We start from the raw sequence: 27426 nt of genomic DNA, 5'->3' as shown, positions 1-27426 counted from the left end.
TCCCCTTTTCCCGCAGGGCTCCGGGCGGCCGTGACCCTGCTGGAGTCCGGGGGGGACCTCCAGCCCCCCGGGGGGTCCCTGCGCCTCCTCTGCCGAGGGTCCGGCTTCAATTTTGGGAGTTTTGGGATGGGCTGGTATCTCCAGAGACCCGGGCAGGCGCTGGAATACGTCGCAGCGATCAACAAAAATGGTGGCGACATCAGCTATGCGCCATCGGTGCAGGGCCGGTTCACGATCTCCAGGGACAACGGGCAGAGCTCGGTGACACTGACCATGAACAACCTCAAGGACGAGGATTCCGGATCCTATTTCTGCGGAAAACATTACGACAGTTATGGTGGTGCTAGTGCTGGGTATGGTGGTGACGTTGGTTGTGACGGGTGTTGGCCCCATCGCTGTGTCCCCACCTGTCCCCAAACCCCAGCCCCTGACCCCACTCCTGACCCTTTGTCCCAGCCCTGCACTGGCTCTGCCCCAAACGTCACCTCTGGGCCACTCCCACTGCCCTCCTTCCCCAAATTACATTGAATTGGTCAAGAATTGACCCCAAGGTTGAGCTCAGGGTTCAAGAATTCAAATTTTAGGTCAAAAGTGCCGATGTGAGGCCACTGGGCCAGGTTTGGGTCGGTGGCTGTGACTCGGTGCCAGCCGGGCAGATTTGGGGCAGAAGTGGCCAAGTCTGGGGGCAGTGGTTGGGATTTGAGGGCCAAGGCTGAGCTGAGGGTGAAAGCGGCCCTGATTTGGGGCCAGGAGCTGAGATTTGGGGCCAGAGCAGAGCCAGGGTGGGACAGAGGGTCAGGAGTGGGGTCAGGGGCTGGGGGGAAGGGTCTGGGGCACGGGGAGAGGGGGGGGACAGAGTGACAGGAATGGGGTCAATCAGCACCACCCCAACCAGCACCAGCAGTTTTTGTGCAGAAATAGGATCCGGAATCCTCGTCCCTGAGGTTGTTCATGGTCAGCGTCACCGAGCTCTGCTCCTTGACCCTGGAGATCACGAACCGCCCATTGACCGACGGCGCGTAGCCGGTGCTGGAAGCGTCACTGTTGATCCCTGCCACCCACTCCAGCCCCTGCCCGGGTCTCTGGCGGATCCACACCATCCCAAAACTGCCAAAATTGAAGCCAGAGGTTTGGCAGAGGAGGCGCAGGGACCCCCCGGGGGGCTGGAGGTCCCCCCTGGACTCCAGCAGGGTCACGGCCGCCCGGAGCCCTGCGGGAAAAATAAGAAGACATGAGAAAGGCAAAAGCCCAAACAGTGACAAAAATCCTGACTCTTAGCCCCAGACTGTGACCTTTGGACCTCCCAATTCTCCTGGCGCTGCTGGCACTCAATACCTGGGATCCACCCACCTCCACAGCACCACGCCCACTCCAGCCCACGCCCTGATCCATGCCCTCATCCCCATCTCCCCTTTTCCCCGCAGGGCTCCGGGCGGCCGTGACCCTGCTGGAGTGCGGGGGGGACCTCCAGCCCCCCGGGGGGGTCCCTGCGCCTCCTCTGCCGAGGCTCTGGCTTTGATTTTGGGAAGTTTGGCATCTTATGGATCCGCCAGAGATGCGGGCAGGCGCTGGAATACATCGCAGAAATCACTGATGATGGCAGCACTAAATACGCCACATCGGTGCAGGGCCGGGTCAGGATCTCCAGGGACAACGGGCAGAGCTCGGTGACGCTGACCATGAACAACCTCAAGGACGAGGATTCCGGATCCTATTTCTGCGCCAGAAGTTTTTTTTGTGCTGGTTGCTGGGCTCTTGCTAGTCATGGTGACGATCCCCGTGATGGCGTCAGGCTCCTGGTTTCAGCTCTGCTCATTCATTGAGTCCCCAAAGCGCTGATTTCAAACCCAAACCTCACCCCTTGTCCCAGTTCCTGACCCTTTGTCCCCAGTCTCCCCCATCTGCACCAATGGTCAGCACTGACCCCAAACCCTCTCTGGCTTCTGCCCCAACACTCAACCATTGGCCCCAAACCTTCACCCGTGTCCCCCAGTTCTGACCTCCACCCAATCAGGGCCCGGGGAGCTGGGGGAGATTTGGGTGAAATGGGGAAAATTGGGGGAAAGTTGAGAATTGGGGCAAAGATGGTGGAGACTGGGGGAGATGTTCAAGAGGATCAAGGGCTGAGTTTGGGGAAATGATTTGGGGATCTGGGGACAGTTGGGGACCCAGGGGTGGGGATTTTGAGCCACCGCCACCATCGTCACTATCACCAAGCGTAATGCCACTGTAACCACCACGGAAACTTCTGGCGCAGAAATAGGATCCGGAATCCTCGTCCTTGAGGTTGTTCATGGTCAGCGTCACCGAGCTCTGCCCGTTGTCCCTGGAGATCCTGAACCGGCCCCGCACCGAGGGCGCGCACGCGGAGCTCCAGCCTTCCGTCCGGACACTCCCGACCCACTCCAGCCCCTGCCCGGGTCTCTGGCGGATCCAGAACATGTCGTGATCGGCCAAAGGGAACCCGGAGGCGCGGCACAGCAAGGTCAGGGACCCCCCGGGGGGCTGGAGGTCCCCCCCGGACTCCAGCAGGGTCACGGCCGCCCGGAGCCCTGCGGCACAAAGGGGAGATGAGACGATGAACCATATCAGGGTGTGGCTGGTGCTGGGCGTGGTCAGATCCAGGGAGAGTCGGGACCCACCTGGCAGAACCAGCGGGAGCAGGAGGAAGCGGATGAAGAAATACAAGGGTCTCAATTTGGGGCCAAGAGTCAGGATTTTGGGTCAATGTTTGAGCCGTTCCCATCCCCATCTCCCCTTTTCCCCGCAGGGCTCCGGGCGGCCGTGACCCTGCTGGAGTCCGGGGGGGACCTCCAGCCCCCCGGGGGGTCCCTGACCTTGCTGTACCCCCGGACTCCAGCAGGGTCACGGCCGCCCGGAGCCCTGCGGGAAAAATAAGAAGACATGAGGAAGGCAAAAGCCCAAACAGTGACAAAAATCCTGACTCTTAGCCCCAGACTGTGACCTTTGGACCTCCCAATTCTTCTGGTGCTGCTGGCACTCAATAGCTGGGATCCACCCACCTCCACAGCACCACGCCCACTCCAGCCCACGCCCTGATCCATCCCCTCATCCCCATCTCCCCTTTTCCCCGCAGGGCTCCGGGCGGCCGTGACCCTGCTGGAGTCCGGGGGGGACCTCCAGCCCCCCGGGGGGTCCCTGCGCCTCCTCTGCCGAGGGTCCGGGTTCAGTTTTGGCAGTTTTGGGATGGGCTGGTATCGCCAGAGACCCGGGCAGGGGCTGGAATTTATCGCAAGGATCCACAGCAATGGTGGTTTCATTGAGTACGGGCCGTCGGTGCAGGGCCGGTTCACGATCTCCAGGGACAACGGGCAGAGCTCGGTGACGCTGACCATGAACAACCTCAAGGACGAGGATTCCGGATCCTATTTCTGTGCCAATGCTGCTGGGGCTTACACTGCTGATCCTGGTCGTAGTGAACGTGGCGGTGCTGGCTCCATCCCCAATCTCCGAGTCCCCCCTGTCCCCAAAGCCCAGACCCTTCCCCCAAACCCCAACCCTTGACCCCATCCTTGTCCCTGTGTCCCAGCCCTGGACAGGTCCTGCCCCAAATTCTCAGCTCCTGGCCACAAAGTTGACCCAAATCTTGATCCTCGTCCTAAAATCTCCACTTTCAGTCCTAAGTTTTGGGGAAGAAAGTGGAGATTTGGGGTCAGGAGTTGTGGTTTGGGGTCAGCGGGTGAGAACTGGGGCCAAGGCAGTGCCAGGCTGGGATCAATGGTCAAGAGCTGGGTCTGGGGCTGGGGTCTGGGGGAAGGGTCTGGGCTCTGGGGACGGGGGGGACTCGGAGATGGGGATGGAGACACCATGAGTCACGTCAACAAATCCAGCACTTTCAGCCCAAGCACCACGATCACCCTTGGCACAGAAATAGGATCCGGAATCCTCGTCCTTGAGGTTGTTCATGGTCAGCGTCACCGAGCTCTGCCTGTTGTCCCTGGAGATCGTGAAACGGCCCTTGACCGACGGCGCGTAGTAGATGTAAGCACCATTGCTGTAGATCCCTGCGAGCCACTCCAGCCCCTGTCCAGGTCTCTGGCGAACCCAATCCATTTCATAATTCCCAAAACTGAAGCCGGACCCTCGGCAGAGGAGGCGCAGGGACCCCCCGGGGGGCTGGAGGTCCCCCCCGCACTCCAGCAGGGTCACGGCCGCCCGGAGCCCTGCGGGGAAAAGGGGAGATGGGGTCGGCAAAAGCTCCACCACTGACCACAAATCCTGACTCTTGGCCCCAAATCCTGACCCTTGGACCTCCCATTCATCCTCATTCACCTGCTCCTGCTGGCCATCCCAGGTGTTTCCCACCCACCTCCCAGTCTGGCCACATCAATGTGTCCCCACCTGTTCCCAAATCCCCGATTATTCCCTCTGACGCTTGACCCCATTGGTGACCCCTACAGACCCAAATCAGCCCCATTATTCCCAAATCTCGACCATTTGCACCAAGGTTTGGGGACCTTGGTTGTGACTTGGAGCCAGCAGCTGAGGTTTGGTGCCAACAGCTGAGGTTTGGGGCAGAACCAGCTGAGTTTGGGCCCAATGGTCACAAGTGAACCCCGCTGAGATCTGGGGCACCAAAGGCAGAGTTTTGGGGATGAACCTTTGAGATTTGGGTCAAATGATCAAAACTCCAGAGAAATGTGAGACTGGAGACAATGATGTCAGATTTTGGGGGGAAACGGTCAAGATTTGATGCCAAGACTAATGATTTGGGGGTAGAATGTGGGAATTTTGGGATGTTTGTGGACAGAGTGTCTGGGGTCCAAGTGCACCCACATTGGCAGCATAAAGAGTGATGAAAGTCGATCCACAACCAGTGCTGGAACATTTGGCACAGAAATAGGATCCGGAATCCTCGTCCTTGAGGCTGTTCACGTGTTTTAGGAAAAATGGGTGATTTCTGCAGAGCTCACAAGAGGATTTCACCCCAAAACCGAGGAGCAGCACCAAGGCACGGCACCCGGGGAGGGAGCAGTGAGGTGCCAGAGGGGAGGGAGGAGAAGACGCCGAGATTTTGGGGCTCTGCAGCCTCCCCCCACTTCCTTCCTGGCAGCTGCAGGGGCCCGGGCAGGCCGGGGCAGGAAAATAAAAAGTTCTGGGTTTCTGTCATCTTTAACATCTGCGTTTCACGGAGGCGTGTCCAGGTCCTGAGTGGCTCAGCAGAATGCCAGCTGCAGAAAAAGCTTTGTGTCACTGCCCTGAATTGCCCAGCACGGCCACGGCCGCTCCCCCATCCCCAAACCTTCTCTGGTTTGTACCAAACTCCCTTCGCCTGGCCCCAAATCTCCAACAGAACTTTCCAGTATCAAAAAAGGCCTTAAACCCTGCAATTAGCCCAAATCCACTCATTTGTTAATTAGACACTTCTGCTTGAGATTTCTATCCCCTCATCCCCATCTCCCCTTTTCCCCGCAGGGCTCCGGGCGGCCGTGACCCTGCTGGAGTCCGGGGGGGACCTCCAGCCCCCCGGGGGGTCCCTGCGCCTCCTCTGCCGAGGCTCCGGGTTCAGTTTTGGGAGTTTTGACATGTTATGGGTCCGCCAGAGGCCCGGGCAGGCGCTGGAATACATCGCAGGGATCAACACTGGTGGAGGCACCGCCTACGCGCCGTCGGTGCAGGGCTGGTTCACGATCTCCAGGGACAACGGGCAGAGCTCGGTGACGCTGACCATGAACAACCTCAAGGACGAGGATTCCGGATCCTATTTCTGTGCCAAGGGTGCTGGTGCTGGTGGTGCTTATGCTAATTATGTTGACACAGCCGGTGGCGGCCCCACCCTAAATTCCATGCCTTCAAACATGTCAATATTCTAAAATTCTACCAGCAAATCTTTACACGTGACACCAAATCTTGACGAATTTTTTTTTGTCAAGTGTTGCAGGGAAGGATCTGGGGAATGGGGACAGGTGGGGACACGGGGACAGGATTGAGGCCAACAGATTCAAGAGCGCCGTCAGCAATGTAAGCAGCAGCCTCTTTGGCACAGAAATAGGATCCGGAATCCTCGTCCTTGAGGTTGTTCATGGTCAGCGTCACCGAGCTCTGCCCGTTGGCCCTGGAGATCGTGAACCGGCCCCGCAGTGACGGAGCGTAGTAGGTGCCACCATTGCTGTCGAATGCTGCGACGAATTCCAGCCCCTGCCCGGGTCTCTGGCGCATCCAGTGCAGGTCATACCTGCCGAAAGTGAACCCGGAGCCTCGGCAGAGGAGGCGCAGGGACCCCCCGGGGGGCTGGAGGTCCCCCCCGGACTCCAGCAGGGTCACGGCCAATCCCTCACCCCCAAGCCTTCTCTGGTTTTGTACCAAACTCTCTTTGTCTGGACCCCAATTTCTACCGGAGCTTTCCAGTATCACAAAACATTCTAAACCCTGCAATTAGGCCAAATCCACTCATTTATTAATTAGACACTTCTGCCTGAGCTTTCCATCCCCTCATCCCCATCTCCCCTTTTCCCCGCAGGGCTCCAGGCGGCCGTGACCCTGCTGGAGTCCGGGGGGGACCTCCAGCCCCCCGGGGGGTCCCTGCGCCTCCTCTGCCGAGGCTCCGGCTTTGATTTTGGGAGTTTTGCCATGTTATGGGTGCGACAGAGACCCGGGCAGGGGCTGGAATACATCGCAGGGATCAATAACAATGGTGGCGGTACCTGGTACGCGCCGTCGGTCAAGGGCCGGTTCACGATCTCCAGGGACAACGGGCAGAGGTCGGTGACGCTGACCATGAACAACCTCAAGGACGAGGATTCCGCTGTCTATTTCTGCACCAAAAACGCTTATGCTGGTGGTTATGATAGTGCTGCTGTGGTTGAACATTTTGATCCCATCCCCGTCCCGGTCCCTGTGTCCCCCCTGTCCCCGTGCCCCAGACCCTTCCCCCAAACCCCAGCCCTTGACCCCACTCCTGTCCCCTGTCCCAGCTCTGTACTGGTTCTGCCCCAAATCTCCCCCATTTTCCCCCAAATTCTCAGCTCTCAGCCCCACCTCTTCACCGCTGGTGCCAATTTTTGTGGCAAACCCTCAGACTGGGTGCCCGCAGCAGCCAGGGTTTGGTGCCAGGGGTGCAGATCTGGGGCTGCCCCAGAGGGATTTATCCCCGGCCGGGCTCTCTGTCCCCATCCCCGGCGGGACGGGGCTGCTGGGAACGCCTCTGGAGCTGTTTGGTTTTCCAGCACGGCTCTGGTCCCGCGGGTGTGGCACTGGGAAGGCGCCAGCAGCTCACGTGCCCGGCCGCAGACACAGAACTCGCTGTGACAACTGATCGCGAGAGATTTGGGACAAACCACTCAGAGAAAAATCAGATTTTCCTGCTGGCCTGAGATCTGGCCCATCGTCAGCAATTTTGGGGAACTTGGCTGAGACTTGGAGCCAGCAGGGGAGATTTGGGGCAGGACCAGTTCAGGGCTGGGACACGGGGACAGGAACGGGGTCAAGGGTTTGGGGGAAGGGTCTGGGGCATAGGGGACAGTGAGGACACGGTGAAGGGTACAGGGTCAAAACGATAAGCAGCAGCACCATAAGCGTAGTAACCAGCAGCAGCTCTGGCACAGAAATAGGATCCGGAATCCTCGTCCTTGAGGTTGTTCATGGTCAGCGTCACCGAGCTCTGCCCGTTGTCCCTGGAGATCGTGACCCGGCCCTGCACCGACGGCGCGTACTCGGTGTAGCCACCAGTGTTGGCCCCTGCGACCCATTCCAGCCCCTGCCCGGGTCTCTGGCGCATCCAGCCCATCCCAAAACTGCCGAAACTGAACCCGGACCCTCGGCAGAGGAGGCGCAGGGACCCCCCGGGGGGCTGGAGGTCCCCCCCGCACTCCAGCAGGGTCACGGCCGCCCGGAGCCCTGCGGGGAAAAGGGGAGATGGGGATGAGGAGCGGGGTTGGCTGGAGGACAGAAGTGAGTGTTTCCTGTTGGAAAAAGGGGCAGGACACACCTGGGAGGGCCAGCAGGATCAGCAGGATGACAAGAAACGGGCAAAATTTAGGGCCAGGATTGAGGATTTGGGTCAATGTTTGAGCTCTTCCCATCCCCATCTCCCCTATTTCCCGCAGGGCTCCGGGCGGCCGTGACCCTGCTGGAGTGCGGGGGGGACCTCCAGCCCCCCGGGGGGTCCCTGCGCCTCCTCTGCAGAGGCTCTGGGTTCGATTTCGGGAGTTTTGACATGTACTGGATCCGCCAGAGACCCGGGCAGGGGCTGGAGTGGGTCGCGAGGATCTACTACAACGGTGCCAGCACCAACTACGCGCCCTCGGTGCAGGGCCGGTTCACGATCTCCAGGGACAACGGGCAGAGCTCGGTGACGCTGACCATGAACAACCTCAAAGACGAGGATTCCGCCGTCTATTTCTGCGCCAAATGTTCCACCAGTGGTTGTGGTAATGCTGCTGATGCTTATGGTGGTGGTTCTGGCCGCTCTTGTGACCATCGGCCTGAAAATCCCTCTGGGGCAGCCCCAGATCTGCACCCCTGGCACCAAACCCTGGCTGCTGCGGGCACCCAGGCCTGAGGGTTTGCCCCAAAAATTGGCACCAGCGGTGAAGAGGTGGGGCTGAGAGCTGAGAATTTGGGGGAAAATGGGGGAAATTTGGGGCAGAACCAGTTCAGAGCTGGGACAGGGGACAGGAATGGGGTCAAGGGCTGGGGTTTGGGGAAAGGGTCTGGGGCACAGGGACAGGTGGCGACACATGGATGGGGATGGGCTCAAAACTCTCAGCAGCAGGATTAGCATAGTAACCACGAGCAGCTTTGGCACAGAAATAGGATCCGGAATCCTCGTCCTTGAGGTTGTTCATGGTCAGCGTCACCGAGCTCTGCCCGTTGTCCCTGGAGATCCTGACCCGGCCCTTGACTGAGGGTGCGTAGTAGGTGCTGCCACCTTTGCTGATACTCGCCACAGATTCCAGCCCCTGCCCGGGTGTCTGATGATGCCAACCCATCCCAAATTGGCCAAAATCAAACCCGGACCCTCGGCAGAGGAGGCGCAGGGACCCCCCGGGGGGCTGGAGGTCCCCCCCGGACTCCAGCAGGGTCACAGCGGCTCTCCCATCCCCAAACCTTCTCTGGTTTTCCCCAAACTCCCCTGATTTTGTCCCAAATCTCAACCAGAGCTTTCCTGTATACTAAGGTGCCCCAATCTCTTCAATTAGCCTCACTCCATGCATTAATGAATTGGACACTTCCACTTGAGATTCCATCCCCTCATCCCCATCTCCCCTTTTTCCCGCAGGGCCCCGGGCGGCCGTGACCCTGCTGGAGTCCGGGGGGGACCTCCAGCCCCCCGGGGGGTCCCTGCGCCTCCTCTGCCGAGGGTCCGGGTTTGATTTTGGCAGTTTTGACATGTTATGGATCCGCCAGAGACCCGGGCAGGCGCTGGAATACATCGCAGGGATCAGCAGTGGTGGAGGCACCGACTACGCGCCATCGTTCAAGGGCCGGTTCACGATCTCCCGGGACAACGGGCAGAGCTCAGTGACGCTGACCATGAACAACCTCAAGGACGAGGATTCCAGATCCTATTTCTGTGCCAAGGATGCTGGTGCTGGTGCTGGTGGTTGGGCTGCTGCTTTTCACATTGTTCATTCATCAGGTTTGGGTTTTTGCCCCAATCCAATCTCTGCGTCTCCACTTCTCTGCATGCCCCAGACACTTCCCCACAAACTTCGACCCCGTTGTTTTCTTCTTGTCCCAGCCTTGAACTGTTTTGGCCCCAAATCTCCTCTCCTGGCCCCAAATCCCATCTCTTGGCACCAAATCTCATCTCCTGCCCCCAAATCTCCTCTCCTTGCCCCAAATCTCATCTCCTGGCCCCAAATCTCCACCAGAGCTTTCCTGTATCTTTGGGGTGCCTCAAACTGTTCAATTAATCTTGCTCCACCCATTAATGAACTGGACAAGTCCTCCTGAGCTTTCCATCCCCTCATCCCCATCTCCCCTTTTCCCCGCAGGGCTCCTGGCGGCCGTGACCCTGCTGGAGTCCGGGGGGGACCTCCATCCCCCCGGGGGGTCCCTGCGCCTCCTCTGCCGAACGTCCGGCTTCAGTTTCGGCACTTTTGGGATGGGCTGGATGCGCCAGAGACCCGGGCAGGGGCTGGAGTTCGTTGCAGGGATCAGTAGAAAAAGTGGCAAAACTTTCTACGCTGATTCGGTCAAGGGCCGGTTCACGATGACGAGTGACAACGGGCAGAGCTCAGTGACGCTGACCATGAACAACCTCAAGGACGAGGATTCCGGATCCTATTTCTGCGCCAAATGTGGTGCTGCTGGTTGGGGTGCTGCTGCTTGACCCCATCCCTGTCACCGTGTCCCCCCTGTCCCCGTGCCCCAGACCCTTCCCCCCAGCCCCTGACCCCATTCCTGACCCTCTGTCCCACCCTGGCTCTGCTCTGGCCCCAAATCTCAGCTCCTGGCCCCAAATCAGGGCCGCTTTCACCCTCAGCTCAGCCTTGGCCCTCAAATCCCAACCACTGCCCCCAGACTTGGCCACTTCTGCCCCAAATCTGCCCTGCTGGCACCGAGTCACAGCCACCGACCCAAACCTGGCCCAGTGGCCTCACATCGGGACTTTTGGCCTAAAATTTGAGTTCTGGACCCCTGGCTTCAACATTGGGTCCAAATCCTGAAATTTTTGTGACATTTCAGGAATGAGGGCAGTGGGTGAGGCCCAGAGGTGACATTTGGGGCAGACTGAGTGCTTGGGTGGGACAAAGGGTCAGGAGTGGGGTCATGAGTTGCGGTTTAGGGGAAGGGTCTGGGATACAGGGACAGCTGGGACATAGTGATGGGGACTGGGTGAAAACCCACCCCAACCAGCAGAAAAACCAATATTATAAACAGCATTCCAACTATTATCAGCATTTTTGGCACAGAAATAGACGGCGGAATCCTCGTCCTTGAGGTTGTTCATGGTCAGCGTCACCGAGCTCTGCCCGTTGTCCCTGGAGATCGTGACCCGGCCCTTGAACGATGGCGCGTACCAGGTGGTGCCACCAGTGTTGATCCCCGCGAGCCACTCCAGAGCCTGCCCGGGCCTCTGGCGAACCCAGTACATGGTGAAACTGCCGAAAGTGAACCCGGAGCCTCGGCAGAGGAGGCGCAGGGACCCCCCGGGGGGCTGGAGGTGCCCCCCGGACTCCAGCAGGGTCACGGCCGCCCGGAGCCCTGCGGCACAAAGGGGAGATGAGACGATGAACCACATCAGGGTGTGGCTGGTGCTGGGTGTGGTCAGATCCAGGGAGAGTCGGGACCCACCTGGCAGAACCAGCGGGAGCAGGAGGAAGAGGATGAAGAAATCCAAGGGTCACAATTTGGGCCCCAGAGTCAGGATTTGGGTCAATGTTTGAGCTGTTCCCATCCCCATCTCCCCTTTTCCCTGCAGGGCTCCGGGCGGCCGTAACCCTGCTGGAGTCCGGGGGGGACCTCCAGCCCCCCGGGGGGTCCCTGCGCCTCCTCTGCCGAGGGTCTGGGTTCAATTTTGGGAGCTATGACATGTTCTGGATCCACAAAAGACCGGGGCAGGGGCTGGAACTCATCGCTTTGATCAGGAACGATGGTGGCAACACCGACTACGCACCCTCGGTCAAGGGCCGGTTCACGATCTCCAGGGACAACGGGCAGAGCTCGGTGACGCTGACCATGAACAACCTCAAGGACGAGGATTCCGGATCCTATTTCTGCGCCAAAAACGCTTATGCTGGTGGTGGTTGGGAATCTCATGCTGGTTCTTTTTTGGGCCATGTCCCCATCAATTTGTCCCCACCTGTCCCCAAATCCCCGATTATTCCCTCTAAGCTTGACCCCATTGTTGACCCCTACAGACCCAAATCAGCCCCATTATTCCCAAATCTCGACCATTTGCACCAAGGTTTGGTGCCCTGGGTGGAGACTTGGAGCCGCCAGTGGAGATTTGGGGCGGAACCAGTTCGGGACTGGGACACGGGGACAGGAACGGGGTCAAGGGCTGGGGTTTGGGGAAGAGTCTGGGGACATGGGGACAGGTGGGGACACGGTAACGGGAACGGGGTCAAAATCATAGGCAACAGCCTCCCAACCAGTGCCAGCATCAGCAGATTTGGTGCAGAAATAGGATCCGGAATCCTCGTCCTTGAGGTTGTTCATGGTCAGCGTCACCGAGCTCTGCCCGTTGTCCCTCGAGATCGTGAACCGGCCCTTGAACGATGGCGCGTAGGCGGTGCTGCCCCCCGTTTTCCTGATCCCTGCGATCCATTCCAGCCCCTTCCCGGGTCTCTGGCGGACCCAGAGCATGGCGTAATTCCCAAAATCAAACCCGGAGCCTCGGCAGAGGAGGCGCAGGGACCCCCCGGGGGGCTGGAGGTCCCCCCCGGACTCCAGCAGGGTTACAGTCACTCCCCCATCCCCAAACCCTCACTGGTTTTAGCCCAAACTCCCCTGATTTTGTCCCAGATGTCCACCAGAGGTTTCCTGTGTCCTAAGGTGCCTCAAACCCCTCAATTAGTCTTGCTCCACTCATTACTGAATTGTACAGCTCTGCCTGAGCTTTCGATCTCCCCATCCCCATCTCCCCTTTTCCCCGCAGGGCTCCGGGCGGCCGTGACCCTGCTGGAGTCGGGGGGGGACCTCCAGCCCCCCGGGGGGTCCCTGCGCCTCCTCTGCCGAGCGTCTGGGTTTGATTTTGGGGGTTTTGCCATGGAATGGGTGCGGCAGAGACCCGGGCAGGGGCTGGAGTGGATCGCATGGATCAGGAACGACGGTGCCAGCACCTTCTACGCGCCCTCAGTCAAGGGCCGGTTCCTGATCTCCAGGGACAACGGGCAGAGCTCGGTGACGCTGACCATGAACAACCTCAAGGACGAGGATTCCGGATCCTATTTCTGCGCCAAATCTGCTGGGGCTTACACTGCTGATCCTGGTCGTAGTGAACGTGGCGGTGCTGGCTCCATCCCCCATCTCCGAGTCCCCCCTGTCCCCAGAGCCCAGACCCTTCCCCCAAACCCCAACCCTTGACCCCATCCTTGTCCCTGTGTCCCAGCCCTGGACAGGTCCTGCCCCAAATTCTCAGCTCCTGGCCACAAAGTTGACCCAAATCTTGATCCTCGTCCTAAAATCTCCACTTTCAGTCCTAAGTTTTGGGGAAGAAAGTGGAGATTTGGGGTCAGGAGTTGTGGTTTGGGGTCAGCGGGTGAGAACTGGGGCCAAGGCAGTGCCAGGCTGGGATCAATGGTCAAGAGCTGGGTCTGGGGCTGGGGTCTGGGGGAAGGGTCTGGGCTCTGGGGACAGGGGGGGAGTCGGAGATGGGGATGGGGACACCATCCCCGTTGTCAACAAGACCAGCACCAGCAGTCCAACCAGCACCAGTGGATTTGGCACAGAAATAGGATCCGGAATCCTCGTCCTTGAGGTTGTTCATGGTCAGCGTCACCGAGCTCTGCCCGTTGTCCCTGGAGATCGTCACCCTGCCCTTGAACGATGAGGGGTACCGGGTGTATCCATCGCTGTCAATCCCTGCAACGTATTCCAGCCTCTTCCCCTGCCCCTGGCGACTCCACATCAAACTGAATCGACCGAAATCGAAGCCAGACCCTCGGCAGAGGAGGCGCAGGGACCCCCCGGGGGGCTGGAGGTCCCCCCGGACTCCAGCAGGGTCACGGCCGCCCGGAGCCCTGCGGGGAAAAGGGGAGATGGGGATGGGAACAGCTCAAACATTGACCCAAAATCCTGACTCTTGGCCCCAAACTGTGACCCTTGGATTTCTTCATCCTCTTCCTCCTGCTCCTGCTGGTTCTGCCAGGTGGGTCCCGACTCTCCCTGGATCTGACCACGCCCAGCACCAGCCACACCCTGATATGGTTCATCGTCTCATCTCCCCTTTTCCCCGCAGGGCTCCGGGCGGCCGTGACCCTGCTGGAGTCCGGGGGGGACCTCCAGCCCCCCGGGGGGTCCCTGCGCCTCCTCTGCCGAGGGTCTGGGTTCACTTTTGGGAATTTTGACATGTACTGGATCCGCCAGAGGCCCGGACTGGCGCTGGAATACATCGCAGGGATCAGCAGCAGTGGTGGCAGCACCTGGTACGCACCGTCGGTGCAGGGCCGGTTCACGATCTCCAGGGACAACGGGCAGAGCTCGGTGACGCTGACCATGAACAACCTCAAGGACGAGGATTACGGATCCTATTTCTGTGCCAGGGGTGCTAGTAGTGCTTGGGCTGAAAGTGCTGGATTTGTTGACGTGACTCATGGTGTCCCCATCCCCAATCTCCGAGTCCCCCCCGTCCCCAGACCCCAGACCCTTCCCCCAAACCCCAACCCCAGACCCAGCTCTTGACCATTGATCCCAGCCTGGCACTGCCTTGGCCCCAATTCTCACCCGCTGACCCCAAACCACAACTCCTGACCCCAAATCTCCACTTTCTTCCCCAAAACCTTGCTCTGAAGGTCGGGAATTGAGGCCAAGGGTCCAGATTTGGGGACAAAGGTCGAGTATTGCGGGACGGTTCTGGGGAAACAGTCCAAGGTTAGGGAAAGGCCGAGATTTGGGAAAAATGTTCAAACCTGGGGAGAAACTCCCATTGGGAAGCGGTGAGAGAGTTTTGGGAACATGGCCGAGATTTGAGGGCAGTGGTTGGGATTTGGGAGAAGGATCAGAGAATGCTGGGGTGTTTGGGGACACAGGACCAAAATCAGAAAGAGGAGAAACCGCAGCAGATGCAGCAACAGCATAAGTACAACTAGCACCAGCACATTTGGCACAGAAATAGGAGCCGGAATCCTCGTCCTGGAGGTTGTTCATGGTCAGCGTCACCGAGCTCTGCCCGTTGTCCCTGGAGATCGTGAACCGGCCCTTGACCGACGGCGCGTAGTAGGTGTTGACACCATCATTGTTGATGCCTCCAACCCATTCCAGTGCCTGCCCGGGTCTCTGGCGGATCCAGAACATTCCGTAACTCCCGAAATTGAAGCCGGACCCTCGGCAGAGGAGGCACAGGGACCCCCCGGGGGGCTGGAGGTCCCCCCCGGACTCCAGCAGGGTCACGACCGCCCGGAGCCCTGCGGGGAAAAGGGGAGATGGGGATGGGGAACGGGGTTGGTTGAGGCCTCGGAGTGAGTGTGGCCAGATCCAGAGAAATGGGGTGGACCCACGTGGGAGGTTGGCAGGGCGAGCAGGATCACAGGAAAATGTCACAATTTGGGGCCAAGAGTCAAGATTTTGGTCAGTGTTGGAGCTTTTGGCGACCCCATCTCCCCTTTTTCCCGCAGGGCTCCGGGCGGCCGTGACCCTGCTGGAGTCCGGGGGGGACCTCCAGCCCCCCGGGGGGTCCCTGCGCCTCCTCTGCCGAGGGTCCGGGTTTGATTTCGGGGGTTTTGCCATGGAATGGGTGCGCCAGAGACCCGGGCAGGCGCTGGAGTGGATCGCGTGGATCAGGAACGACGCTGCCAGCACCTTCTACGCGCCCTCAGTCAAGGGCCGGTTCACGATCTCCAGGGACAACGGGCAGAGCTCGGTGACGCTGACCATGAACAACCTCCAGGACGAGGATTCCGGATCCTATTTCTGTGCCAAAACTGCTGGTGCTGGCTGGGGCAATGCTGTTTCACCCCATCCCCGTTACCGTGTCCCCACTTGTCCCCATGCCCAGGACACTTCCTTCCACCTCTTGACTCCATTTTTTACCTCCATGGACCCAAATCTCTCTCATTGTCCCCAAATCTCGACCATTTGCACCAAGGTTTGCGGACCTTGGTTGAGACATGGAGCCAACAGCTGAGGTTTGGAGCCAACAGCTGAGATTTGGGGCAGAACCAGCTGAGTTTGGGCCCAATGGTCACAAGTGAACCCCGCTGAGATCTGGGGCACCAAAGGCAGAGTTTTGGGGATGAACCTTTGAGATTTGGGTCAAATGATCAAAACTGCAGAGAAATGTGAGAGTGGAGAAAATGATGGTGGAGTTTGGGGGAAAACGGTCAAGATTTGATGCCAAGGGTAATGATTTGAGTGTAGAATGTGGGAATTTTGGGATGTTTGTGGACAGAGTCTCTGGGGGCCAAGTGCACCCACATTGTCAGCATAAAGAGTGAAGAAAGTCGATCCACAACCAGTGCTGGAACATTTGGCACAGAAATAGGATCCGGAATCCTCGTCCTTGAGGCTGTTCACGTCTTTTAGGAAAAATGGGTGATTTCTGCAGAGCTCACAAGAGGATTTCACCCCAAAACCGAGGAGCAGCACCAAGCACGGCGGCCGGGGAGGGAGCAGTGAGGTGCCAGAGGGGAGGGAGGAGAAGACGCCGAGATTTTGGGGCTCTGCAGCCTCCCCCCACTTCCTTCCTGGCAGCTGCAGGGGCCCGGGCAGGCCGGGGCAGGAAAACAAAAAGTTCTGGGTTTGTGTCATCTTTAACATCTGCGTTTCACGGAGGCGTGTCCAGGTCCTGAGTGGCTCAGCAGAATGCCAGCTGCAGAAAAAGCTTTGTGTCACTGCCCTGAATTGCCCAGCACGGCCACGGCCGCTCCCCCATCCCCAAACCTTCTCTGGTTTGTACCAAACTCCCTTCGCCTGGCCCCAAATCCCCAACAGATCTTTCCAGTATCAAAAAAGGCCTTAAACCCTGCAATTAGCCCAAATCCACTCATTTGTTAATTAGACACTTCTGCTTGAGGTTTCCATCCCCTCATCCCCATCTCCCCTTTTCCCGCAGGGCTCCGGGCGGCCGTGACCCTGCTGGAGTCCGGGGGGGACCTCCAGCCCCCCGGGGGGTCCCTGCGCCTCCTCTGCCGAGGGTCTGGGTTCAGTTTTGGGAGTTTTGGGATGGCTTGGATCCGCCAGCGACCAGGGAATGCGATGGAATACATCGCAGAAATCGATAGCAATGGTAACACCTGGTACGCGTCTTCGGTGCAGGGCCGGGTCACGATCTCCAGGGACAACGGGCAGAGCTCGGTGACGCTGACCATGAACAACCTCAAGGACGAGGATTCCGGATCCTATTTCTGCGCCAAATCTTATAACACTGGTGCTAGTCCTGCTCGTATTGGTCACAGTGCCACCACTGTCTTGGAGTCCCCCCCGTCCCCAGAGCCCAGACCCTTCCCCCAGACCCCAAGACCAGACCCAGCTCTTGACCATTGATCCCAGCCTGGCACTGCCTTGGCCCCAATTCTCACCCGCTGACCCCAAACCACAACTCCTGACCCCAAATCTCCACTTTCTTCCCCAAAACCTTCCTCTGAAGGTTGGGATTTGAGGCCCAGGCCCAGATTTGGGTCAGGGTGGGGGATTTGTGTCAGCGGCTGTTCCTGGGAGCCCAAAGTGGAGAATTGGGACAGAATTGGGTGAGTTTTGGGGCCAAAACAGTTGGGTTTTGGGTGGAACCATGCAGGGGTTTTGGGGTCTGTGGTCACAATTGTTGGAAATGGGGGAGACCTGAGACAAAGGGTCAAGGGGTGAGGTTTGGGGGAACGATCCAGGCTGTGGGGACAGGTGGGGACACTGAGATGTGGGTGATTCCCCCAGGAGCAACTTCACCATCAGCAGCAGCATTCCCACTATTAGCACCAGCAGATTTGGCACAGAAATAGGATCCGGAATCCTCGTCCTTGAGGTTGTTCATGGTCAGCGTCACCGAGCTCTGCCCGTTGTCCCTGGAGATCCTGACCCGGCCCTGCACCGATGGCGAGTAACCGATGTTGCCACCAGTGTTGCTCATCCCAGCCACAAACTCCAGCGCCTGCCCGGGTCTCTGGCGCATCCAGCCCATTCCAAAACTGCCGAAATTGAAGCCAGACCCTTGGCAGAGGAGGCGCAGGGACCCCCGGGGGGCTGGAGGTCCCCCCCGGACTCCAGCAGGGTCACGGCCGCTCCCCTGTCCCAAAACCTTCTCTGTTTTGCCCCAAACTCCCCTGATTTTGTCCCAGATCTCCACCCGAGCTTTCCTGTATCTTAGAGGTGCCTCAAACCGTTCAATTAATCTTGCTCCACCCATTAATTAATTGGACAACTCCGCCTGACCTTTCCATCTCCTCATCCCCATCTCCCCTTTTTCCCGCAGGGCTCCGGGCGGCCGTGACCCTGCTGGAGTGCGGGGGGGACCTCCAGCCCCCCGGGGGGTCCCTGCGCCTCCTCTGCCGAGGCTCCGGGTTCGATTTCAGCAGTCTTGGCATGCAGTGGATCCCCCAGAGACCCGGGCAGGCGCTGGAGTGGCTCGCAGGGATCAACACTGGTGGCAGCACCTACTACGCGCCATCGTTCAAGGGCTGGTTCACGATCTCCAGGGACAACGGGCAGAGCTCGGTGACGCTGACCATGAACAACCTCAAGGACGAGGATTCTGCCGTCTATTTCTGCCACAAATATGTCAATACTGGTGCTGGTGCTAATGATGCCTATGGTATTGTCCCCTCTCCCATCGCTGTGTCCCCACCTGTCCCCAAACCCCAGCCCCTGACCCCAAACCCCAGCCCCTGACCCCAAACCCCAGCCCCTGACCCCACTCCTGACCCTTTGTCCCAGCCCTGCACTGGCTCTGCCCCAAATGTCACCTCTGGGCCACACCCACTGCCCTCCTTCCCCAAATTACATTGAATTGGTCAAGATTTGGGTCAGGATTTCAGGCGAGGAGCCAAGATACCAAATTTTGTGCCAAAAGTCCCGATGTGAGGCCACTGGGCCGGGTTTGGGTCGGTGGCTGTGACTCGGTGCCAGCCGGGCAGATTTGGGGCAGAAGTGGCCAAGTCTGGGGGCAGTGGTTGGGATTTGAGGGCCAAGGCTGAGCTGAGGGTGAAAGCGGCCCTGATTTGGGGCCAGGAGCTGAGATTTGGGGCCAGAGCAGAGCCAGGGTGGGACAGAGGGTCAGGAGTGGGGTCAGGGGCTGCAGGGAAGGGTCTGGGGCACGGGGACAGGGGGGGACAGAGTGACGGGAATGGGGTCAATCAGCAGGACCCCAACCAGCAGCACCACATTTGGCACAGAAATAGGATCCGGAATCCTCGTCCTTGGGGTTGTTCATGGTCAGCGTCACCGAGCTCTGCCCGTTGTCCCTGGAGATCGTGACCCGGCCCTTGAACGATGGCGCGTACTGGGTGGTGCCACCACTGCTGGTGACAAGAGCGATCCACTCCAGCCCCTGCCCGGGCCTCTGTCGCACCCATTGGACATCAAAACTGCCGAAACTGAACCCGGACCCTCGGCAGAGGAGGCGCAGGGACCCCCCGGGGGGCTGGAGGTCCCCCCCGGACTCCAGCAGGGTCACGGCCGCCCGGAGCCCTGCGGGGAAAAGGGGAGATGGGGATGGGAACAGCTCAAACATTGACCGAAATCCTGACTCCTGGCCCCAAATTGTGACCCTTGGATTTCTTCATCCTCTTCCTCCTGCTCCTGCTGGTTCTGCCAGGTGGGTCCCGACTCTCCCTGGATCTGACCACACCCAGCACCAGCCACACCCTGATATGGTTCATCGTCTCATCTCCCCTTTGTGCCGCAGGGCTCCGGGCGGCCGTGACCCTGCTGGAGTCCGGGGGGGACCTCCAGCCCCCCGGGGGGTCCCTGCGCCTCCTCTGCCGAGGGTCCGGGTTCGATTTTGGAAGCTACGACGTGGGCTGGGTTCGTCAGAGACCCGGGCAGGGGCTGGAATTCATCGCGTGGATCTACTACAATGGTGGCAGCACCTTCTACGCGCCATCGTTCAAGGGCCGGTTCACGATCTCCAGGGACAACGGGCAGAGCTCGGTGACGCTGACCATGAACAACCTCAAGGACGAGGATTCCGGATCCTATTTCTGTGCCAAATCTTTTGATAGTGGTTATGCTGCTGCTGATGCTGCTGCTTTTGGCGACACTTCTGGCCCCACCTCCATGGTGGTCAACAAATGTTTCCAATCCCAGCCATTCTTTCCCCAATTCCCAGCTATTTTCTTCCAGTCTTGGTCATTTTCCAACAAACTCTCTCCTTCCTGGCCCAGCTCTTGACTTTTTCTTTCAGTTTTGACCATTTCTCCCAAATCTCAGCCTTCCCCTTGCCCTTGGGCCCTTTGCCCAGAACCGTCCCCCAAATCCCAGCCTTTCACCCCAGATTTCCGCTCCCTTCCCTGGTGACCATTGGCCTGAAAATCCCTCTGGGGCAGCCCCAGATCTGCACCCCTGGCACCAAACCCTGGCTGCTGCGGGCACCCAGGCCTGAGGGTTTGCCCCAAAAATTGGCACCAGCGGTGAAGAGGAGGGGCTGAGAGCTGAGAATTTGGGGGGAAATGGCGGAGATTTGGGGCAGAACCAGTTCAGAGCTGGGACAGGGGACAGGAATGGGGTCAGGGGCTGGGGTTTGGGGGAAGGGTCTGGGGCACGGGGACAGGGGGGACACAGGGACCGGGACGGGGATGGGATCAAAATGTTCAACCACAGCAGCACCATCATAACCACCAGCATAAGCGTTTTTGGTGCAGAAATAGACGGCGGAATCCTCGAGCTTGAGGTTGTTCATGGTCAGCGTCACCGAGCTCTGCCCGTTGTCCCTGGAGATCGTGAACCGGCCCTTGACTGAGGGCGCGTATCTGGTACCGCCACCATTGTTATTGATCCCTGCGATGTATTCCAGCGCATTCCCGGGTCTCTGGCGCACCCATTCCATGGCAAAACTGCCGAAATCAAAGCCGGACCCTCGGCAGAGGAGGCGCAGGGACCCCCCGGGGGGCTGGAGGTCCCCCCCGGACTCCAGCAGGGTCACGGCCGCCCGGAGCCCTGCGGGGAAAAGGGGAGATGGGGATGGGAACAGCTCAAACATTGACACCAAATCCTGACTCCTGGCCCCACATTCTGCCAGTTTCTTGTCATCCTGCTGATCCCGGTGACCAGTCCCGGTGGGTTCAGCACATTTTTTCAACTGGCCACACCCACTTAGGGCCCTACAGCCAATCCATCCCCTCATCCCCATCTCCCCTTTTCCCCGCAGGGCTCCGGGCGGCCGTGACCCTGCTGGAGTCCGGGGGGGACCTCCAGCCCCCCAGGGGGTCCCTGCGCCTCCTCTGCCGAGGGTCCGGGTTCGATTTTGGGAGCTACAACATGTTCTGGGTGCGCCAGAGCCCCGGGCAGGGGCTGGAGTGGCTCGCAGGGATCAGCAACACTGGTGGCAGCACCCTCTACGCGCCATCGTTCAAGGGCCGGGTCACGATCTCCAGGGACAACGGGCAGAGCTCGGTGACGCTGACCATGAACAACCTCAAGGACGAGGATTCCGGATCCTATTTCTGCGCCAGATCTGTCTATGCTGCTGATTGGGCTCCATCTGCTTCCAGTGAAGATGCCAGCAGCGGTGGAACCACCCCCATCTCAGTGTCCCCACCTGTCCCCAAAGCCCAGACCCTTCCCCCAAACCCCAGCCCTTGACCCTTTCCTCCAAGTCTCCCCCATATTCCATTAATGGTGATCAAAGACCCCAAACCCCTGCCTGGTTCTGCACAAAACCCAACTGCTTTGGCCCCAAAACTTGCCCGATTCTGCCCGAAATCGCCAGTTTGGCCTCCCAGTCGCAGCCGCTGACACAGATCCCCAATTCTGACCCAAATCGGGACCTTAACGTCAAATGCGAAAATTCAGAGCAAAGTTTGGGGAAGGAAGTGGAGCTTTGGGGTCAGGAGTTGTGGTTTGGGGTCAGCGGGTGAGAACTGGGGCCAAGGCAGTGCCAGGCTGGGATCAATGGTCAAGAGCTGGGTCTGGGGTTGGGGTCTGGGGGAAGGGTCTGGGCTCTGGGGATGGGGGGACTTGGAGATGGGTGTGGGGACACCACCCATGTCGACAATATAACCAGCAGGAGCAGCGCCACCACCAGGAGCTTTGGCACAGAAATAGGTGGCGGAATCCTCGTCCTTGAGGTTGTTCATTGTCAGCGTCACCGAGCTCTGCCCGTTGTCCCTGGAGATCGTGAACCAACCCTTGACCGATGGTGCGTACTCGGTGTAGCCACCAGTGTTGACCCCTGCGACCCATTCCAGCCCCTGCCCGGGTCTCTGGCGCATCCAGCCCATCCCAAAACTGCCGAAACTGAACCCGGACGCTCGGCAGAGGAGGCGCAGGGACCCCCCGGGGGGCTGGAGGTCCCCCCCGGACTCCAGCAGGGTCACGGCCGCCCGGAGCCCTGCGGGGAAAAGGGGAGATGGGGATGGGAACAGCTCAAACATTGACCCAAATCCTGACTCCTGGCCCCAAACTGTGACCCTTGTATTTCTTCATCCTCTTCCTCCTGCTCCCGCTGGTTCTGCCAGGTGGGTCCCGACTCTCCCTGGATCTGACCACACCCAGCACCAGCCACGCCCTGATATGGTTCATCGTCTCATCTCCCCTTTGTGCCGCAGGGCTCCGGGCGGCCGTGACCCTGCTGGAGTCCGGGGGGGACCTCCAGCCCCCCGGGGGGTCCCTGCGCCTCCTCTGCCGAGGGTCTGGGTTCACTTTTGGGAATTTTGACATGTACTGGATCCGCCAGAGGCCCGGACTGGCGCTGGAATACATCGCAGGGATCAGCAGCGGTGGTGGCAGCACCTACTACGCGCCCTCGGTGCAGGGCCGGTTCAGGATCTCCAGGGACAACGGGCAGAGCTCGGTGACGCTGACCATGAACAACCTCAAGGACGAGGATTACGGATCCTATTTCTGTGCCAAGGGTGCTAGTAGTGCTTGGGCTGAAAGTGCTGGATTTGTTGACGTGACCCATGGTGTCCCCATCCCCAATCTCCGAGTCCCCCCCGTCCCCAGAGCCCAGAACCTTCCCCCAGACCCCAGCCCCAGCCCCAGCTCTTGACCATTGATCCCAGCCTGGCACTGCCTTGGCCCCAGTTCTCACCCGCTGACCCCAAACCACAACTCCTGACCCCAAATCTCCACTTTCTTCCCCAAAACCTAGGACTGAAAGTGGAGATTTTAGGACGAGGATCAAGATTTGGGTCAACTTTGTGGCCAGGAGCTGAGAATTTGGGGCAGGACCTGTCCAGGGCTGGGACACAGGGACAAGGATGGGGTCAAGGGTTGGGGTTTGGGGGAAGGGTCTGGACTTTGGGGACAGGGGGGACTCGGAGATGGGGGATGGAGCCAGCACCGCCACGTTCACTACGACCAGGATCAGCAGTGTAAGCCCCAGCAGATTTGGCGCAGAAATAGGATCCGGAATCCTCGTCCTTGAGGTTGTTCATGGTCAGCGTCACCGAGCTCTGCCCGTTGTCCCTGGAGATCGTGACCCGGCCCTGCACCGACGGCCCGTACTCGATGAAACCACCATTGCTGTGGATCCTTGCGATGAATTCCAGCCCCTGCCCGGGTCTCTGGCGATACCAGGCCATCCCAAAACTGCCGAAACTGAACCCAGACCCTCGGCAGAGGAGGCGCAGGGACCCCCCAGGGGGCTGGAGGTCCCCCCCGGACTCCAGCAGGGTCACGGCCGCCCGGAGCCCTGCGGGGAAAAGGGGAGATGGGGATGAGGAACGGGGTTGGTCGAGGCCTCGGAGTGAGTGTGGCCAGATCCGGAGAAATGGGGTGAACCACTTGGGAAGTCAGCAGGATCAGCAGGATAACAAGAAAATGTCACAATTTGGGGCCAAGAGTCAGGATTTGGGGTCAGTGTTTGAGCTGTTCCCATCCCCATTTCCCCTTTTCCCCGCAGGGCTCCCGGCGGCCGTGACCCTGCTGGAGTCCGGGGGGGACCTCCAGCCCCCGGGGGGTCCCTGCGCCTCCTCTGCCGAGGGTCCGGCTTCAATTTCGGCAGTTTTGGGATGGGCTGGGTGCGCCAGAGACCCGGGCAGGGGCTGGAATTCATCGCATACATCAGCAACAATGGTGGCACCACCTACTACGCGCCGTCAGTCAAGGGCCGGTTCACGATCTCCAGGGACAACGGGCAGAGCTCGGTGACGCTGACCATGAACAACCTCAAGGACGAGGATTCCGCCATCTATTTCTGCGCCAAAACTGCTGATAATTGTTGTGCTGCTGCTGCTGCTGCTGCTGCTGATCGTGAAGGCGCCGGCGGCGGTGGATCCACCCACATCTCAGTGTCCCCACCTGTCCCCAAAGCCTGGATCGTTCCCCCAAACCTCAGCCCTTGACCCTTTGTCTCAAGTCTCCCCCATTTCTACCAGTGATGACCAAAGACCCAAAAACCACAACTGGTTCTGTCCCAAACCCAACTGCTTTGGTCCCAAAACTCGCCCGATTCTGTCCCAAATCTCCAGTTTGGGTTCCCAGTCGCAGCCGCTGACACACATGCGCTATTCTGACACAAACTGAGACGTTAACCTCAAATCCCAACCTTCAGAGCAAGGTTTTGGGGAAGAAAGTGGAGATTTGGGGTCAGGAGTTGTGGTTTGGGGTCAGCGGGTGAGAACTGGGGCCAAGGCAGTGCCAGGCTGGGATCAATGGTCAAGATCTGGGTCTGGGGTTGGGGTCTGGGGGAAGGGTCTGGGCTCTGGGGACGGGGGGGACTCGGAGATTGGGGTAGGACCGTCATCAATACGAGCAGTACCAGCACCAGTGTTGTAAGATTTGGCACAGAAATAGGATCCGGAATCCTCGTCCTTGAGGTTGTTCATGGTCAGCGTCACCGAGCTCTGCCCGTTGTCCCTGGAGATCCTGACCCGGCCCTTGACTGAATCCGCGTACCAGGTGCTGCCACTGCTACTGATCTCTGCGATGTCCTCCAGTCCCTGCCCGGGTCTCTGGCGGATCCAGAACATCCCAAAATTCCCGAAATCAAACCCGGACCCTCGGCAGAGGAGGCGCAGGGACCCCCCGGGGGGCTGGAGGTCCCCCCCGCACTCCAGCAGGGTCACGGCCGCCCGGAGCCCTGCGGGGAAAAGGGGAGATGGGGATGAGGGGATGGAAATCTCAAGCAGAAGTGTCTAATTAACAAATGAGTGGATTTGGGCTAATTGCAGGGTTTAAGGCCTTTTTTGATACTGGAAAGATCTGTTGGGGATTTGGGGCCAGGCGAAGGGAGTTTGGTACAAACCAGAGAAGGTTCGGGGATGGGGGAGCGGCCGTGGCCGTGCTGGGCAATTCAGGGCAGTGACACAAAGCTTTTTCTGCAGCTGGCGTTCTGCTGAGCCACTCAGAACCTGGACACGCCTCCGTGAAACGCAGATGTTAAAGATGACACAAACCCAGAACTTTTTATTTTCCTGCCCCGGCCTGCCCGGGCCCCTGCAGCTGCCAGGAAGGAAGTGGGGGGAGGCTGCAGAGCCCCAAAATCTCGGCGTCTTCTCCTCCCTCCCCTCTGGCACCTCACTGCTCCCTCCCCGGCCGCCGTGCCTTGGTGCTGCTCCTCGGTTTTGGGGTGAAATCCTCTTGTGAGCTCTGCAGAAACCACCCATTTTTCCCCAAACAGGTGAAACCGTGGGGAGATGGAAATGCCCAAACTGACCTCGAGCCGAGGCCGCCAGGCTGAGAGGAGCAGATGTTGGCACGGCCGTGATCCCGTGAGGAGTTTGGGCAGAGCAGGGCAGGCCTGGCCTTCCAGGAGAATTAGAAATAATAAAATATTTCTGTTTGCAGGGGTGAGGACGATTTTAGAGACAGGTAATGAGAATTCTGCCTTTGAACAGCTCGTCTTTAAATCAATGCCCCAAAAGCCGGCCCGTGACAAGCTGTGGGAAGGCTGGTGACAACGGGAGGGATTTCACCATGGCAGAGCTCGTGATGAAATCAAAAACCACCAAAAACGGGTTTTTCCTCTCATAAAGAATCCTCCATCACCTTAACAAGAGGGAATTCTCTCTCCCAGGGAGCTGAGGAAAGACTGGTTTAGAGGTGGCAAACTGAGTGGAAATTTGGGGTTTTGTTTCATTGTCAGCGGGAAAGGAGAGTTTGAGGGAGGAGGAGAAGCGTTCGCAGGGGTTTGTTTGGATTCTTGGCTTTTTCTCTTCGTTACTTTTAATAAATGTCCTTTTGAAGGTTTTCAGCCTGCTTTGGCTTTCTCCCAGTCCTGTCCCAGAGCAAGAAATGAGGGCACGGGTGATTGGCCAGCGCCGAGCCCAGCACACGCAGCAGCACGTTGGGTGGGAAATGTGAAAATTGGGGAAATGTGAAACCTGGGGAAATCTGAATTTGGGGAAATCTGAAAATTGGGACAATGTGAATTTGGGGAAATCTGAAAATTGGGACAATGTGAATTTGGGGAAATCTGAAAACTGGGGAAATCTGAAAATTGGGGAAATCTGAAAATTAGGGAAATGTGAAAATTGGGGAAATGTGAATTTGGGGAAATCTGAAAACTAGGGAAATCTGAAAACTGGGGAAATCTGAATTTGGGGAAATCTGAAAATTGGGGAAATCTGAATTTGGGGAAATCTGAATTTGGCAAAACAAAACCACAACATCTGGCGCCGGGCATCCCTGGAGAGATTGAGCAGCCCCGATGGGGCCAGAGGGGCCAGGGCAGGGCCAGGGAGGGGTCTGGGGACAGCCGGGGACAGCTGGGGACAGCTGGGGACACGGCCATGGGGCGGGGCCAAAACTGTCAGCAGTGTCAGCATTCCGGGAATAAACGTGTTTGGCACAGAAATAGGATCCGGAATCCTCGTCCTTGAGGTTGTTCATGGTCAGCGTCACCGAGCTCTGCCCGTTGTCCCTGGAGATCGTGAACCGGCCCTTGAACGACGGCGCGTAGTGGGTGTTGACACCATCATTGTTGATGCCTCCAACCCATTCCAGCTCCTGCCCGGGTCTCTGGCGGATCCAGTGCATGCCATAAGTGCCAAAACTGAACCCGGAGCCTCGGCAGAGGAGGCGCAGGGACCCCCCGGGGGGCTGGAGGTCCCCCCCGGACTCCAGCAGGGTCACAGCCGCCCGGAGCCCTGCGGGGAAAAGGGGAGATGGGGATGGGAACAGCTCAAACATTGACACCAAATCCTGACTCCTGGCCCCACATTCTGCCAGTTTCTTGTCATCCTGCTGATCCCGGTGACCAGTCCCGGTGGGTTCAGCACATTTTTTCAACTGGCCACACCCACTTAGGGCCCTACAGCCAATCCATCCCCTCATCCCCATCTCCCCTTTTCCCCGCAGGCTCCGGGCGGCCGTGACCCTGCTGGAGTCCGGGGGGGACCTCCAGCCCCCCGGGGGGTCCCTGCGCCTCCTCTGCCGAGGGTCCGGGTTCGATTTTGGGAGCTACAACATGTTCTGGGTGCGCCAGAGCCCCGGGCAGGGGCTGGAGTGGCTCGCGGGGATCAGCAACACTGGTGGCAGCACCCTCTACGTGCCATCGTTCAAGGGCCGGGTCACGATCTCCAGGGACAACGGGCAGAGCTCGGTGACGCTGACCATGAACAACCTCAAGGACGAGGATTCCGGATCCTATTTCTGCGCCAGATCTGTCTATGCTGCTGATTGGGCTCCATCTGCTTCCAGTGAAGACGCCAGCAGCGGTGGAACCACCCCCATCTCAGTGTCCCCACCTGTCCCCAAAGCCCAGAC

General features: G+C 59.0%; 2 gene segments (V, D, J or C); one reads left to right on the top strand and one right to left on the bottom strand.

Annotated features, from left to right (window-relative positions):
- Window positions 1-3735: 3735 nt before the first annotated feature.
- LOC135288853 (immunoglobulin heavy variable 3-21-like) lies at window positions 3736-4283 on the bottom strand. The segment is given in 2 exon segments: window positions 3736-4184; window positions 4265-4283. Coding segments are annotated over 2 exon segments (468 nt in total).
- A 7-nt stretch (window positions 4284-4290) lies between these two features.
- On the top strand, window positions 4291-5834 carry LOC135288852 (Ig heavy chain V region 914-like; the record flags this gene model as incomplete). The annotated part of the segment is given in 2 exon segments: window positions 4291-4315; window positions 5437-5834. Coding segments are annotated over 2 exon segments (423 nt in total), but the record flags the coding sequence as incomplete, so codon positions are not given.
- Window positions 5835-27426: the final 21592 nt, after the last annotated feature.

Source organism: Passer domesticus, chromosome 36 (genome assembly GCF_036417665.1).
Source record: "Passer domesticus isolate bPasDom1 chromosome 36, bPasDom1.hap1, whole genome shotgun sequence".
NCBI lineage: Eukaryota > Metazoa > Chordata > Aves > Passeriformes > Passeridae > Passer > Passer domesticus.
The sequence above is the reverse complement of the archived record's forward strand: the minus strand, read 5'-3'. Positions and strand labels throughout refer to the sequence as shown.